This window comes from Salvelinus sp. IW2-2015, linkage group LG5, assembly GCF_002910315.2.
Source record: "Salvelinus sp. IW2-2015 linkage group LG5, ASM291031v2, whole genome shotgun sequence".
NCBI lineage: Eukaryota > Metazoa > Chordata > Actinopteri > Salmoniformes > Salmonidae > Salvelinus > Salvelinus sp. IW2-2015.
The window spans coordinates 12242788-12260187 of NC_036844.1; the positions used below are offsets into that span (position 1 = coordinate 12242788).

General features: G+C 46.4%; 1 protein-coding gene across 5 annotated transcripts in view; it reads right to left on the reverse strand.

Annotated features, from left to right (window-relative positions):
- The window catches only part of LOC111963930 (uncharacterized), a 36014-nt gene that overhangs the window by 4538 nt on the left and 14076 nt on the right, over nucleotides 1-17400 (reverse strand). For 4 of the 5 annotated variants that reach the window (XM_023987524.2, XM_023987525.2, XM_023987522.2 and 1 more), the window contains exons 2-5: nucleotides 7601-7995; nucleotides 7465-7525; nucleotides 6860-7189; nucleotides 2902-4885 (exon numbers count right to left, since the gene is read on the reverse strand). In XM_023987524.2, coding sequence (XP_023843292.1) covers nucleotides 2902-4885; nucleotides 6860-7189; nucleotides 7465-7525; nucleotides 7601-7987 — 2762 coding nt within the window. In that variant the 5' untranslated portion in view covers nucleotides 7988-7995. The remainder of the gene's footprint in view (nucleotides 1-2901; nucleotides 4886-6859; nucleotides 7190-7464; nucleotides 7526-7600; nucleotides 7996-17400) is intronic. The other variant, XM_023987526.2, reaches the window with a different exon arrangement.

The following is a 17400-nucleotide window of genomic DNA, read 5'->3' on the forward strand; positions in this document are numbered from 1 at the left end:
CTGGGGCAGGACAGGAAYGAGAAAAACAGTTCAACTGTTAGAAAAAGTATTTTTGATCAAATTCATAGGTTGTGCACCGTTACAATCATAGTCACAGGAGGTAGGTGTGCTGAAGCACCTGCTCAAAAATCAGAATTAACTAACAATCTTCATTACTAGATAAATCCCAAAATTAAATAATGATATAGCCTGTAGTGTGGGTGAAAAAAATTAATTCTGCACCCCCCGTCGGCGAAAGAGTCGCCGCATCCCCACAAATCTTCCCACTGCTATGATTACAACATTGTGTTTATATTTGCGATGCCACTGACAAAAGCAGTAAAGGATGCAATGTACAGAGTGTACAAAACATTAAAAACACCTTAATATTGACCCCCCCTTTTCCCTTTTCAACAGCCTCAATTCGTTGGGGCATGGACTCTACAAGGTGTCGAAAGCGTTCAATAGAGATGCTGGCCCATGTTGACTCCAATGCAGTTGTGTCAAGTTGGCTGGATGTCCTTTGGGTGGTGTACCATTCTTGATACACGCGGGAAACTGTTGAGCATGAAAAACCCAGCAGCGTTGCAGTTCTTGCCAGGCGCACCGGTTTGTGTCATCTACTACCATACTCCGTTCAAAGACACAAATCTTTCGTCTTGCCCATTCACCCTCAACGGCACACATACACAATCCATGTCACAATTGTCTCAAGGCTTAAAAACCTGGAGACGCTGGGCCAATTGTGTGCCACCCTATGGGACTCCCAATCACGGCCGGATGTGATACAGCCTGGATTCAAACCAGGGACTGTAGTGTCGCCTCTTGCATTGAGATGCAGTGCCTTAGACCGCTGCGCCACTCGGAGGCCTGTCTCTTATACACATCTAGATGTGTATAAGAGACAGCCTTTGGGTGGTGTACCATTCTTGATACACGCGGGAAACTGTTGAGCATGAAAAACCCAGCAGCGTTGCAGTTCTTGACAGAAGCAGCGGTGTGTGTCATCTACTACCATACTCCGTTCAAAGACACAAATCTTTCGTCTTGCCCATTCACCCTCAACGGCACACATACACAATCCATGTCACAATTGTCTCAAGGCTTAAAAACCTGGAGACGCTGGGCCAATTGTGTGCCACCCTATGGGACTCCCAATCACGGCCGGATGTGATACAGCCTGGATTCAAACCAGGGACTGTAGTGTCGCCTCTTGCATTGAGATGCWGTGCCTTAGACCGCTGCGCCACTCGGGAGCCCAGAGGGTCTACAGTAACTTCAACATCACTGTCTGGGCTAGCACCATGGTGTCCATCTGGTCAGGGTAAACTAATTGGTAACGTTTTGTATTTATAGTCCATTTGTGTGTCGGGAGAAAATGTGAATGTGATCAAATTTAGTTTATATTCAAAATTGGGCTGGCTAGGCTGCCTATACGTTTTGAATCCAAAATMATTAACTGGAATTAATCAATCAACATAGTGATGACAGATGTAAGTCCATTTTTTACAAGGTCTATAGTTGAATAGGCCTGCATGATGCAAACACGCATAAAGCTCAGCCCTGTGAGTTCTATTGACTATCAGTTGTTGTCTATGTGTCAGGGTAGAGGAAAGACCCATCCTAATCTAGTCTAAATGTAATGTATATGAACACATGTAAGGTAGCTGCAGTTTGACAGGGTTTTCATCCTCCCAAGGGCCACGAGGAAAAAKTGGTCGCATCATAGCCCATATAAAACCTTTTTACAACTGATTAATCACTGCCATACCTTATCAGGGTCCAGAGATTTCCTACTTAGGTTAATATATAAGGAAAAACTCCAGGTACCAGGGGGTAAAAATTGCCCAACCACTCTGGGACCTATGGTGCCACCAGTCTGCTTGCAGTTGTCAGTCATCGTATGTGGACGATCAGGGCTTTATTCAGGAACGTTTCTTGGGATACTTTGATTTGTCAAGTGGGCGAGATGCGTAATCTGTMTMWGACTATGAATTTTGAGACGTCTGAGTTTAACTTCATAGAACAACTCGTTGTCCAAACCTACYATGGTGCAGCTGTAAAATAATGTATCTGCTATTTGTATTTACAGCTAAGTCCCCTCCTGTTCCCTGATTAAGAGGTGATGACCACTCCACTCCACTACCATTGTCAACTTTTCCTGACATTAACTGAAGCCACGTCTCATGTGGCCGCTCATCCACTGGCACATTGAATGTTTCCCCTCCAAGAGTACCCATATCAATTTTCTCTCATTACTGTATGTTGAGTCAATCACATAGACAAAACACATTACACATCAATGATGTTACCTTGCTTAGACTAACTCATTCTTAGCTCTTTTGTCTAACTGTGTAGTCTCTTGTGTTATTGTTTTTTTGTCTTCTCAGTCAAATCCTGTCCTGCACTGGTCAAGCCTCTGAACACCTCAACTCATGCCTCATTCAAGCACTGCTCTCATTCCCCATAATATTGTACTATAAACGTCTTTATTAAATYCTTTAGGTTAAAATAATTAGTCTGCCGATTTTGACACATTTTGCCGCCTCCGTGCATTCGGCGCCTATACCGTGGGTCTCCCATCCTCTTCAATTATTCAAGTCACCAGCCTCCACTGARYGCTAAGGTGSCTTATTGCGATTATAAAACTGGTTACCAACGTTATTAGAGCAGTAAAAATAAAGGTTTTGTCATACCCGTGGTATTCAGTCTGATATACCACGGCTATCAGCCAATTAGCATTCAGGGCTCGAACCACCCAGTTTATAATTCCTGCTAGAGGAAGTATCCTGACAACAAGGCCGAGCATAACTACAAATGCAAACAAGAAATCAGATGAGTTTCTTCAAAACGCTACCTCTAAATCCCTCATCTCAGAGCATCAAGCCATTTTCACAAGTCAATATCACATTATAGACTGACCTGTGGTCATTGTCCAGGCCAGGAGGGCCAGTGRAGTCCTTGAGGGGCAGCAGGGGAAGATGCATGTACTTCTTCCGCGACTCCATGATCTGACACACCACAGCCTTCACCTCCGTGGCTGACAGTCTCATGAGGGGAGCGGGGCACTTGTGTCTGAACCAGTGGCGGAAGGAGGTTGGGGAGGAGGCGGCCAGCACAGTGCTCAGACCCCCCTTGGAGATCTTAGAGAAGCCCATCTGGCTGAAGAGGGACATGGGGAACTGGCCAGTGGTGCGGAGTAGGCGAGAGAGACCACGCTGCAGGGTAGAGGTGTCTCCGTTCAGGAGTTTGCTGCAGCAGTGGGAGAAGGTCTGGGCTAGGGACGCCAGCTGCAGGGGGGAAAGAAGCAAGACTGGGCTGCCCAGAATCACCAGTGGCTGCCAGTGGTYCTGCAACGTCTCCTCCTGCAGCTCCAGGAGAGTCATGGCTAGAGCGCCACCAGTGCTTCTAATGCCTTTTAGCTGCCGCTTCTTACAGGAGGGCCGGTCCTTATCCCAGTGGCGCTTGAGCTTGGAGTTGAAGAAGTGCGGGAGGTTCCCCCGTCTGCTTTGACCACCATCCGGYGGTGAAGGGAGCTCCGGAGAGGGGCTGGCAGCTATGAGGTGGTTAGCTGTGTCCGACAGCTGGAGCAGGAGGGCCTGGCACTCGTGGTGGGTGGATTGAACACCAACGATGAGAGATTTACAAGAGCCATTTCGGGGAGAGGGGAACTTGGAGGCCACGGAGGTGTCCAGAGAGGGGCTGGTAGAATGGAAGGGCAGGAGGGCTTGTTTGTCCTTCTGAGGGTCCATGTAGCCAGTCAATGGTGGAGACCGGGAATACGGCACAAAGACTGAACCTGATGGTGATGATGATAGTCGGTCTGGAGATTTAAATTGGGCATMGCACAATGGAGAGTGTTGCTGATTAGTAGGTACGGTTAATCTAAGAGTCTGATTTTCTTGTCCGCCGTATGACACCCTTACACTCTCCACAAACCTCTCGTGTTGTTGACTCCACTGCCTCTCATCGGCTGTCTCCCTGCCCACACCAGCCTGCGGTTGGTCCTGTACCTGGGCGGAGAAGCTACCCTTGATGGACATGGTGGCAGTGGAGTCGAACTCACCAACCGGGTCTCCCTTCGATTCCCTCTTGTTCCGCCTCTTCCMCTCAGGCTTCCGGTCTTTCTCTGCCTCTTTGGAGGACTGAGTGTAGGCCGTGTGGTCAGTGCGAGGTGGGCTGGTGATCCTTTGCTGGAAATAAGTTGGAGTAGGAGTTATTCTACCTGTGTGCTCGGACCTAGATGAGCCTACGAATTTAACGGAATGTMCCAACASAGAGCAAGCTCCTATAGGGCTCAACTGGACCACCTCAGAAAATGCAGCCATAGTCTGACCCTTACTTGGAATTGGACACGTTGGGACCTCAGTGCTTTTGGATTGGCCTTGTGATTGAGTGGGGACGTGTATATGAGGAGGGCGTGGATGTGTCTCCATACTCCCTCTCCTGTTCACTTGAGTGTCCCCAGATTGTGCCTTCCAAGAAGGGGATAAAAGGGTCACTTCCTGYCTYTCACTAGACTCTGTGTCCACCAGGGCAGAATTGACCAACCAGGTGGGAGCGTCCTGCCCCTTCTCGTCAGCCAGCTCCTTGTCCAGATCCTCAAAGTCCGACATGGGGGAGTAGTTTCCCTGTACGCACCCCTCTGTGACCGCCTCTTTTCCGACAGAGGATAAGAAGTGCCCTAACTCTGTCCRTTTCCTTTCCCCACCTATTCCCTCATTGTGTTCACAGCGCCGGGCCGGACTGTGGCTAGGTGAAAATGTTGTCGCCATCCTCCATTMACATCCAGTGAGGCTCCCCTTGTCTGTTCCAGAGCAGCCCATATTGCATGAAGGGTTTGGACCATGTGGTAACGGCTTGGTGAAGTCCAACTTTTCTTCTTTCAGCGCTCTTGGTTCCTTTCCTGTACCAACACAWGAAACCAAAACATTACTCACCAACAAAATAATATTCAATCAAGTACTTAAACACAGCAGCATCTAGCACACAGACAACAACCTAGCCTTTCATACCCTATGTGTGTCAGTATTAGAGGTCGACCGATTAATCGGAATGGCCGATTAATGAAGGCCGATTTCAAGTTTTCATAACAATCGGTAATCGGTATTTTTGGACACCTTTATTTAACTAGGCAAGTCAGTTAAGAACACATTCTTATTTTCAATGACGTCCTAGGAACGGTGGGTTAACTGCCTTGTTCAGGGGCAGAACGACAGATTTTTACCTTGTCAGCTCCGGGATTCAATCTTGCAACCTTACAGTTAACTAGTCCAACGCTCTAACCACCTGCCTCTCATTGCACTCCACGAGGAGCCTGCCTGTTACGCGAATGCAGCAAGAAGCCAAGGTAAGTTGCTAGCTAGCATTAAACTTATCTTATAAAAAAAAAATCTATCTTAACATAATCACTAGTTAAATACACATGGTTGATGATATTACTAGTTTATCTAGCGTGTCCTGCATTGCATATAATCGATGCGCCTACTTCGACAAACGGTGATGATTTAACCAACGCGCATTGTGAAAAAAGCACTTGTCGTTGCACCAATGTACCTAACCATAAACATCAATGCCTTTCTTTAAAATCAATACACAAGTATAGATTTTTAAACCTGCATATTTAGTTAATATTGCCTGCTAACATGAATTTCTTATAATTAGGGAAATTGGTGTCACTTCTCTTGCGTTCCGTGCAAGCAGTCAGGGTATATGCAGCAGTTTGGGCCGCCTGGCTCATTGCGAACTGTGTGAAGACATTTATTCCTAACAAAGGCCGTAATTCATTTGCCAGAATGTACATAATTATGACATAACATTGAAGGTTGTACAATGTAACAGCAATATTTAGACTTAGGGATGCCATCCGTTAGATAAAAATACGGAACGGTTCCGTATTTCACTGAAAGAATAAACGTTTTGTTTTCGAAATGAAAGTTTCCGTTTGACCATTTTAATGACCAAAGGCTCGTATTTCTGTGTGTTTGTTATAATTAAGTCTATGATTTGATAGAGCAGTCTGACTGAGCGGTGGTAGGCAGCAGCAGGCTCATAAGCATTCATTCAAACAGCACTTGTGCGTTTGCCAGCAGCTATTGCGCTGTTTATGACTTCAAGTCTATCAACTCCCGAGATTAGGCTGGTGTAAACCGATGTGAAATGGCTAGCTAGTTAGCTAATAGCGTTTCAAACGTCACTCGCTCTGAGACTTGGAGTAGTTGTTCCCCTTGCTCTGCATGCTTCGAGGGTGGCTGTTGTCGATGTGTTCCTGGTTCGTGCCCAGGTAGGAGCGAGGAAGAGGGACGGAAGCTATACTGTTACACTGGCAATACTAAAGTGCCTATAAGAACATCCAATAGTCAAAGGTATATGAAATACAAATCGTAGAGAGAGAAATAGTCCTATAATTCCTATAATAACTACAACCTAAAACTTCTTACCTGGGAATATTGAAGACTCATGTTAAAAGGAACCACCAGCTTTCATATGTTCTCATGTTCTGAGCAAGSAACTTAAACGTTAGCTTTTTACATGGCACATATTGCACTTTTACTTTCTTCTCCAACACTTTGTTTTTGCATTATTTAAACCAAATTGAACATGTTTCATTATTTATTTGAGGCTAAATTGATTTTATTTATGTATTATATTAAGTTAAAATAAGTGTTAATTCAGTATTGTTTTAATTGTCATTATTATTATTATATATTTTTTTTTAAATCGGCAGATTAAATTGGTATTGTTTTTTTTTTGGTCCTCCAATAAATCGGTAACACTCATCTTAACACTTAAAAATGACTTTATAAAATGTAACAAGGGAGCATGCACACACTTTTTAGTGTGGTGCCTTCTAATCTTTAGCGCGTCAGCCTTAACTCACCCAGACCATGGAGAGGTGACAAGTCCTGTTTGGTGGTGGCGGTCATCCTTCTCGCCAGCTGGCCCACCTGGGTGTTGAGCAGGGCCAGGCTGTTGCCGTGTTTGGTTCCCTGCTCGTAGAGCTCCTCCATCCTCCTCTCCATCACCTGTAGCCGTTGGCACAGGGTGCCCAGGGCACCCGTCAGCAGCCGCTTCATCTCTGCCTGGTGGGGTGCCAGGCAGCGCTCCAGGATGCCCAGCTGCTCACCTGTGGGGCCGGCCGGGGGAGCAGGGCCAGGCGGGCAGGCTTGAAGCGGAGGCGAGGCCCCGGCTGAGGCTCTGGAGGTAGGCTCTGTGTACAGATCGCACAGTCACAGATAGGTGAGAGGCTGCGTGGGGACTGGTAGGCTGTTTGGTTTGGGTAGCTGAAGGATTTGGCTGCACTGTTTGAGATTTCGCATGGTGGCTAATGACCAAATGGGAACTGCATTTCTAAAACCTTGGCAGTGCTCATATGAAATTCTTAGATTCACTGATTCGCCTCCTTGACTCATCTGATGTCTGTACTATGTAGTGTCATCACTGCTGTTTCTATGCAACAGACTGAGATCAACAATGGTACATTACCTAGTTGTTTTGGATTAACCAAGACATTGCCATTGTTGCCGGGTCTTTGAAAGCCTTGGACCTGAAAATGACAACACACAAGTTTACACAAGACACACATGCAGAAACATAAGCATACACTAAGAACAAGACACACATTCCAAACCTGGTCTGACACTGGTCTCTCTGCTCTTCTGAAGTCGGCAGAGCCAGCAGTCCCATAGACATGACCTCTTAGACTGGAGACTGAGCCCAAAGCGTTCTGCCTGTGCTCCACCGGGATCTGTTGCTCTCTCCCACCAGAGTCCATCCCAAGATGACCATTTCTAGCTTTGCTCTTTGCTGGTCTGAGAGACATGGTCATCAGAGGTCCTACACCTGCCGCAGCAGTCTTCTGGTTCTTGCTAGTCTCTCTGCACCCTGTGGACAGTTGTTCATGGTACAACTGGGAAAGCTGGGGGCATGGATCCACCAGACCCACCGACATGGTGCCGGGTATCTGCTGACCACCTCTTGGAACAGCCGGAACAGATGACAACATCATCACATGGGCTGAGGGACCAGTACAGGGAGCAGAAAGGGAACAAGAGTGGTACCTGGGTCAAATTCCAGTTCAGACAATTGTATGGCCAACACAGCATGGCTGATTAACCAAGATATGCCCAGTGATTGAATCTAAGACATTATGATAGCTGGATAGTCAACTTCATGTAATCCAAAATGTCATAAATCTACATTTTAAAATGTCTAAAATAAGATCAGATTTAAATCTTATTCTTGCAGGGAACCTAGTGGCCAATACCAAATAAATTCAGTATTATTGCCCAAAGCAGTGTGATACATTCTCTTCATATAGCCATCGTTACCTTACCCACAAATGATCCTTGATTGCTGCAACAAGTAAACTGACTCACTGCACGCACAAGCTATGTTTTGTGGTTTGACAGATCGAATATACAAGCATGACCAAAACAAACACCAAACATAAATAGCCCTACGAAGCTCGCCGTCACGTATAGACATAACAAGTTAGGGCTGTCCCCGAATCTTGGTCGACCGAGAGTTGTTGGTTCTTTTGACCAATCGATTGGRCAAAATTTTTAAACATGTATTTTTCCATATATAGACACACTGTTTGAATAAAATCAACTATACAGTGCACTRGGAAAGTARTCCGATCACTTGACATTTTCAACATTTTATGTTACAGCCTTATTCTAAAATGTATTAAAATAGTTTCTRCCCCCTSTCAATCTACACACAATACTCCATTACGACAAAGTGAAAAACAGYTTTAGAAATTTTWGCAAATGTAATAACATTTCAAAACCAAAATACCTTATTTTCGTAAGTGTTCAGAGCCTTTGCTATGAGACTCGAAATTGAGCTCAGGTGCATCCTGTTTCCATTGATCATCCTTGAGATGTTTCTACAACTTGATTGGAGTCCAACTGTGGTAAATTAAATTGATTGGACATGATTTGGAAAGACACACACACGTGTCTATATAAGGTTGTAGTCATTGGGCTACACTTCCTGTTCTTCAGTGGACTGACCATCTCGATGTCTGAACCATCCTATCGGCTGCACTCTGACTATTCCCAGCCTCATCCATTTCAACCTGGTAATGCACTGATTTCAGGCTGGAGCCTGCTACATTATTCAGTCCGGACAAGGTCAAGTCAGAGACCGAGAAAATATAAAGAGACAAAGACAAAAACATGTTCCACCAGTGAAGTKSGAGAACCCAACTATCACCCTGATTACCGCRGTACCTTCCCTTCTATCCGAGAGCAACAGCAAACCTGATGCTGATTTCTACATCAAACAAGCAGTGGAACAGGCATGTCTGTCGGATGATGAGAGGTGGCAGCTCTCCCAGATGTTGGACATGAACAGTGAGGTCTGCACTCTTACACTCGGCCGTACAACCATCTTCAAACACAAAATCTATACCCGTCCCTATTAAGCAGCGTCCCTACAGGTTGTCCCCCGCCAAACTGGCAATTCTCAATGAACTGCTCAAAAGCATGTTGGAGAATGGAATTGTGGAACCTTCTTTTTCCGGACGGGCTTCTCCGGTTGTCCTGATTCCTAAGAAAGATGGTGGATAACGATTCTGTGTGGACTACAGGAAGCCGAATGCCATAACAGAAAGCGATGCCTACCCTCTACCAAACATAAATGACATACTGGAATCTCTGGCAGGAGCATCTATCTTTAGTCATCTGGATCTGAACAGTGGCTATTGGCAGGTGGCAATGGATCCCGCTAGTCAGGACAAGACTGCCTTTGTCACCCCTGTTGGTTTGTACTCCATCAAAGTCATGCCTTTTGGTTTGAAGAAWGCTCCAGCAACCTTCCAAAGGTTGATGGAGACTGTCCTGGGAGATCTGAGGGGTAGAAATTGTCTTGTGTATCTGGATGACATCATAATCTACTCCTCCTCTGTCGCGGATCATCTGAAAGACATACAGTCCGTCTTCGAACAGACTAAAGGCTGCAGGTTTGACCTTGAAGAAGTGTAGTTTCTGTTTGCCAGAACTCAAGTTCCTTGGTCATGTGGTTAATGCTGAAGGTATCCATGCAGATCCAGCCAAAGTTGCAGCCGTGCAGGAATTCCCAATTCCTACAAGGCTGTTCAGCGTTTTCTGGGTATGGCTGGATGGTACCACAGGTTTGTGCCTGACTTTTCAAAGGTCGCCGAACGCCTCAACCACCTTAAGAAGTAGGGTGTGAAATTCCAATGGACCTCTGCATGCCAAAGTGCATTTGAAGCACTCAAAAACAGTCTAATTACTCCTCCAGTGCTTGGACATCCTAACCTGAATGCTCATTTCATTGTGTACACGGATGCAAGTCAAACAGGACTTGGAGCAGTCTTGGCTCAACAAACAGGACTTGGAACAGAAGAAGTTCTTGCCTATGCAAGTCGCACCCTTAATTCAGCCGAGAGGAATTATTCAACGACTGAAAGGGAGTGCCTCGCTGTGGTCTGGGCTTTGGAGAAATGGAGCTACTACTTGGAGGCGAAGATCTTCACCGTTGTCACAGACCACGCTGCTCTGCAGTGGGTTCTGGCATCAGGCAAGACCAACAGCCATCTTATTCGCTGGTCTATCAGACTGCAGAAGTTTGACTTCATCATTGAGTAACGCAAAGGAAAACTGAACGTTGTACCAGATGCCCTTTCTCGGATTACAGAGACGGCCAATGTTTGTCCTCCCTTGTGCAGCACTTACACTACCGCTAAGTGTCTGGATGATTCCTTTCCTCTGGATGATGAGTGTATGGAGAGCACAGCAGAAGGATGCTGCCATCATGCCGATCCACAAGAGTCTGTCTGAAGAAGACTCGAAGAGTCGTTTCAATGATAAGTATAGCATAATTCAGGATAAAGTGTATRYAAAAACTCCAAGAGGAGATGGAATACACAGCACCCATTATCGCGTCTTCATTCCCTCTACATTGAGTGACCAGATAATCCAAGTTTATCATGCTAATCCCATGAGTGGCCATCTTGGAGTTTTTAAGACGTATCGAAGACTACAAGAGGTGGTTTACTGGCCAGGTATGTGGGTTGATACCAGGAAGTTTGTACAGCAGTGTGAAGTCTGCCAGAAATACAAACCAGACATTGGCAGACCTGCTGGAAAAATGCAGCAGACCGTGGTAAACCATCCAAATGAAATGTTGGGAATTGACCTCATGGGACCTTTTCCTCCCAGCCGGGGAACCCGGAATGAATTTTTATTGGTGGTAGTGGACTACTACACACACTGGGTGGAGTTGTTTCCACTCCGCAAAGCCACTGCATCAGCCATTGCTCTWATTCTGCGACGGGAGGTCTTTACCAGATTTGGAATTCCAGACCAAATCCTCTCTGACCGAGGTCCGCAGTTCATATCAGGAATATACAAAGAGCTRTGTACCTACTGGGGTGTAATTGCCAAGCTGACCACAGCCTACCATCCTCAGACCAACCTGACCGAGAGGGTAAACCGAACCCTGAAAGGGATGATTGCTTCATTCGTGGGGGATCAGCACACAAGGTGGGATCAGCATCTTCCAGAATTTCGCTTTGCACTGAACTCTGCCGTGCAGGAGACTTCTGGAGTCACTCCCGCCGAACTCCACCTGGGAAGACCACTAAAAGGTTGGATGGACAGAGTCTTGCAAAGTTCCAATGTTTCACCTGACCTCCCAGCGTTTGATGCCGTACAACACCGCCACACCTTGCTAGCCAGAGTGGAGGCCAGCAAAACCAAACAACGACAGCTGAGAAACTATGACAAACATAGACGTCTGGGTACGTTCACATCATCTGTCAAAGGCGTCTAAGAAGAAGTTCACTGCCAAGCTAGCTTCGAGATGGAAAGGCCCATACCGTGTAGTGCAGCAGTTGGGACCAGTGAACTACTTGGTCTGTTTGGAGGACACTGGGGAAGATGTCAGGACGGTGCATGTTGTTGACCTAAAGCCCTGCTACCCTACGGCAGAAGAGCTGGATCGCAGGCAAAAGCAACACCTGTAGGACCTCTTCGTGCAGGACTCTGATGATGAGGACTTCCCTGGTTTTGTATAGCAGGAACATTAACTTGTCAAAGCCTGCATCCTCTCTGTTTCTACAGACTTTGTTTTTTCATGGGGGGGAGGAGTGTGGCGAAATCCTGCACGGAGCCTTCACCGTGCGCTGCCACTTTAAGAGCACATGAGCAGTAAGGAAGGAGGAAATAAAAGAGAGCTCGTTCAGCTCTTTGGGGAGGAGCTCTTGGGTGGCGCGACAGTTTGATTGTGTGTGCTATGCTGCAGAAGTTTTTTTTTCTTTTCTGCGTATGTAGTTTATAACGTATTTAACTCAATCATCGGTGTGATCGCTCTACTGCTTGGTTGTTTTCGTTTGGGACCGTGCCGGTTATGGATCGCATGGATTAGTAGTAACATTGTTGCGAAGCTTTAACCTACAAACCATCGGACAGTCATAAAGTATACCTGCACGCCTGAAGACCACAGCTAAGATCTCTCTTGTTCCCTTTCTCTCTTTCTCTTCCCTCCATCATTCCAGTGCTTTACCCTGAAACAGACTCTCTATTTTCCTAATGTACTTCCCAGTGAAGTTCATTGTAGCTGGACTATTATTGCCCTGCCAGAAGTATTTGGGTGGACATTTTAGTTAAAAGGGAGATTGCTTTAAAGTGTGTATTATTATTTGAACTGTGTTGAGGTGGGGTGTACTAAGGACATGTGGCCGAGAAGATTGTGGACATTTAAGGCCTTTGTGTATATGAACACCCCCACATTCATACCCTCTGCACTCCTCCACTGGAAGAGAATACAAATTATTGCAAATCCTCTGTTGATGACTGGGTTCTTTCTTGTATGAAGTTGCTGTTTAATTGCTCTGCCATTATTATTATTATTATTATTATTGTATGAGGTATGCTTGGTGGGGTTACCAAGAATTGTGGAAGAACTGTGCTGTGATGTGGGTTTTATAGGGTGTGTATTCTCTTTTCTCTCCGCTGGCTATCTGGTAAACAGGCTACACTCTAGGCAGTCTCTTCTGCTGATGTGTGTGGGTCTGGTAGTGGTACTCTCTGTTCTACTCTTTTCCTTTCGGCATGGTTGATACCTGCCTGGCGCCCGAACAAAATCTTAAATTTACCCCTCTCAAATAAATACCGCTACAAGGTCCCACAGTTGACAGTGCATGTCAGAGCAAAAACCAAGCCATGAGGTCGAAGGAATTATCCATTGAGCTCCGAGACAGGATTGTGTTCAGGCACAGATCTGGGGAAGGGTACCAAAAAATGTCTGCAGCATTGAAGGTTCCCAAGAACACAGTGGCCTCCATCATTCTTAAATGGAAGATGTTTGGAACCACCAAGACTCTTCCTAGAGCTGGCCGCCCAGCCAAACTGAGCAATCGGGGGAGAAGTGCCTCAGGGAGGTGACCAAGAATCCAATGGTCAATCTGACAGAGCTCCAGAATACCTCTGTGGAGCTGAGAGAACCTTCCAGAAGGACAACCATCTCTGCAGCACTCCACCAATCAGGCCTTTATGGTAGAGTGGCCAGACGGAAGCCACTCCTCAGTAAAAGGCTCATGACAGCCCTCTTGGAGTTTGCCAAAAGGCACCTAAAGGATTCTCAGACCATGAGAAACAAGATTCTCTGGTCTGATGAAACCAAGGCTGAACTATTTGGCCTGAATGTCAATTGTCAAGTTTCCTCCAGACATGACATCATGAATGGAGAAAAGTACAAAGACACCATAGTGCCCTCAAAGCTCATCACTAAGCTAAGGACCCTGGGACTAAACACCTTCCTCTGCAACTGGATCCTGGCGGGCCGCCCCCAAGTGGTAAGGGTAGGTAACAACAGCCGCCACACTGATRCGCAACACGGGGGCCCCTCAGGGGTGCGTGCTCAGTCCACTCCTGTACTCCCTGTTCACTCATACAGTGGTAGGCCTGATCACTGACAACGATGTGACAGCCTATAGGGGAGGTCAGAGACCTGACCGTATGGTGCAAGGGCAACAACCTCTCCCTCAACGTCATCAAGACAAAAGGAGATGATTATYGACTACAGGAAAAGGAGGGCCGAGCACACCCCCATTCTCATCGGYCTGTAGTGGAAAAGGTTGAGCGCTTCAAGTTCCTTGGTGTCCACATCAACAGCAAACTATCAAACAAACTATCATGGTCCAAACACACCAAGACAGTCGTGAAGAGGGCACGACAAAGCCTATTCCCCCTCAGGAGACTGAAAAGATTTGGCATGGGCCCCCAGATTCTCAAAAGACCTACAGCTGCACCAGCGAGAGCATTCAGACTGYGTGCATCACTGCCTGTTACGGCAATTGCTCGGCCTCTGACCGCAAGGCACTACAGAGGGCAGTGAGTATGGCCCAGTACATCACTGGGGCCAAGCTTCCTGCCATCCAGGACCTATATACCAGGCGGTGTCAGAGGAAAGACCCTAAAAATTGTCAAAGACTCCAGCCACCCTAGTCATAGACTGTTCTCTCTGCTACCGCACGGCAAGCGGTACCGGAGTGCCAAGTCTAGGTCCAAGAGGCTTCTAAACAGCTTCTACCCCCAAGCCATAAGACTCCTCAACACCTAATCAAATAGCTACGCAGACTATCTGCCCCCCCCTCTCTTTTACACCACTGCTATGCTCAGTTTATTATCTATGCATAGTCACTTTAACTCTACCTACACTGCCGTTCAAAAGTTTGGGGTCACTTAGAAATGTCCTTGTTTTTGAAAGAAAATTACATCAGAGAGATAGAATAGAAAGAGTAGGAGGCCCCGGTGCACAACTGAGCAAGAGGACAAGTACATTAAGTGTCTAGCTTGAGAAAACGACGCCTCACAAGTCCTCAACTGGAGCTTCATTAGTACCCGCAAACACCAGTCTCAACGTCAACAGTGAAGAGGCGACTCAGGGATGCTGGCCTTGTAGGCAGAGTTCCTCTGTCCAGTGTCGGTGTTCTTTTGCCCATCTTAATCTTTTATTTTTATTGGCCAGTCTGAGATATGGCTTTTTCTTTGCAACTCTGCCAATTGAGGACTTGTGAGTCGTCTTTCTCCCACTCTTTCCATTCTGGATAGTGCAAGTTTGCGCTGTGTCTGGACACCTGTCTGGAGACACCTGAAATAGCTGTGCAGAAACGCCCAGCAGCAGGACCGCTACTTCCGCCTTTGAGCAGAGGAGCAATGCAAGAGCCCTGCAAAATGACCTCCAGCAGGCCACAAATGTGCATGTGTCAGCATATGGTCTCACAAGGGCTCTGAGGATCTCATCTCGGTACCTAATGGCAGTCAGGCTACCTCTGGCGAGCACATGGAGGGCTGTGCGGCCCCACAAAGAAATGCCACCCCACACCATGACTGACCCACCGCCAAACCGGTTATGCTGGAGGATGTTGCAGGCAGCAGAACGTTCTCCACTGCGTCTCCAGACTCTGTCAGGTCTGTCACATGTGCTCATGTGCTCAGTGTGAACCTGCTTTCATCTGAAGAGCACAGGGCGCCAGTGGCGAATTTGCCAATCTTGGTGTTCTCTGGCAAATGCCAAACGTCCTGCACGGTGTTGGGCTGTAAGCACAACCCCCACCTGTGGACGTCGGGCCCTCATACCACCCTCATGAGTCTGTTTCTGACCGTTGAGCAGACACATGCACATTTGTGGCCTGCTGGAGGTCATTTTGCAGGGCTCTGGCAGTGCTCCTCCTGCTCAAAGGCGGAGGTAGCGGTCCTGCTGCTGGGTTGTTGCCCTCCTACGGCCTCCACGTCTCCTGATGTACTGGCCTGTCTCCTGGTAGCGCCTCCATGCTCTGGACACTACGCTGACAGACACAGCAAACCTTCTTGCCACAGCTCGCATTGATGTGCCATCCTGGATGAGCTGCACTACCTGAGCCACTTGTGTGGGTTGTAGACTCCGTCTCATGCTACCACTAGAGTGAGAGCACCGCCAGCATTCAAAAGTGACCAAAAAATCAGCCAGGAAGCATAGGAACTGAGAAGTGGTCTGTGGTCACCACCTGCAGAATCACTCCTTATATGGGGGTGTCTTGCTAATTGCCTATAATTTCCACCTTTTGTCTATTCCATTTGCACAACAGCATGTGAAATTTATTGTCAATCAGTGTTGCTTCCTAAGTGGACAGTTTGATTTCACAGAAGTGTGATTGCTTGGAGTTACATTGTGTTGTTTAAGTGTCCCTTTATTTTTTGAGCAGTGTATATTTGAATGGCAATCGAAATGTTGGCTATTTAAAAAAATCAGTTCCAACAAAATCAAGGGGCTAAGAATCCAGGGCTGAAAAACAGGTGTCATTGTACGGTGTCACTGTACGCTGATGATTCAGGTTCTTTTAAATCCACAATTTGGATCCCTCCACAGCCTCAGAGGATGTAGATATTTTTCTAACCTCTCTGGATTACAATCTAATTATGATAAAAGTGTACTATATTACTCAGTGGATTACAAAAAAATAAAAACGTACATTACCGTGTAGTTCACCAATAATGTTCTGGAGTGGACATACAGTTGAAGTCAGAAGTTTACATACACCTTAGCCAAATGCATTTAAACTCAGTTTCACAATTCCTGGCATTTAATCCTCGTAAATATTCCCCGTTTTATGTCAGTTAGGATCACCACTTTATTTTAAGAATGTGAAATGTCAGAATAGTAGTAGAGAGAATGATTTATTTCAGCTTTAATTTCTTTAATCACATTCCCAGTGGGTCAGAAGTTTACATACACTCAATTAGTATTGGTAGCATTGCCTTTAAATTGTTCAACTTAGGTCAAACGTGTGTAGCCTTCCACAAGCTTCCCACAATAAGTTGGGTGAATTGTGGCCCATTCCTCCTGACAGCTGATGTAACGGAGTCAGGTTTGTAGGCCTCCTCGCTCGCACACGCCTTTTCATTTCTGCCACAAATTTTCTTCAGGATTGAGCTCAGGGCTTTGTGATGGCCACTCCAATACCTTGACTTTGTTGTCCTTAAGCCATTTTGCCATAACTTTGAAAGTATGCTTGGGGTCATTGTCCATTTGGAAGACCCATTTGCGACCAAGCTTTAACTTCCTGACTGATGTTTGAGATGTTGCTTCAAAATATCCACATAATTTTCCTGCCTCATGACACCATCTATTTTGTGAAGTGCCACCAGTCCATCCTGCAGCAAAGCACCCCCACAACATGATGCTGCCACCCACGTGCTTCACGGTTGGGATGGTGTTCTTCGGTTTCCAAGCCTCCCCCTTTTTCCTCCAAATGTAACGATGGTCATTATGGCCAAACAGTTCTATTTTTGTTTCATCAGACCAGAGGACATTTCTCCAAAAAGTACGATCTTTGTCCCCATGTGCAGTTGCAAACTGTAGTCTGGCTTTTTGATGGCGGTTTTGGAGCAGTGGCTTCTTCCTTTG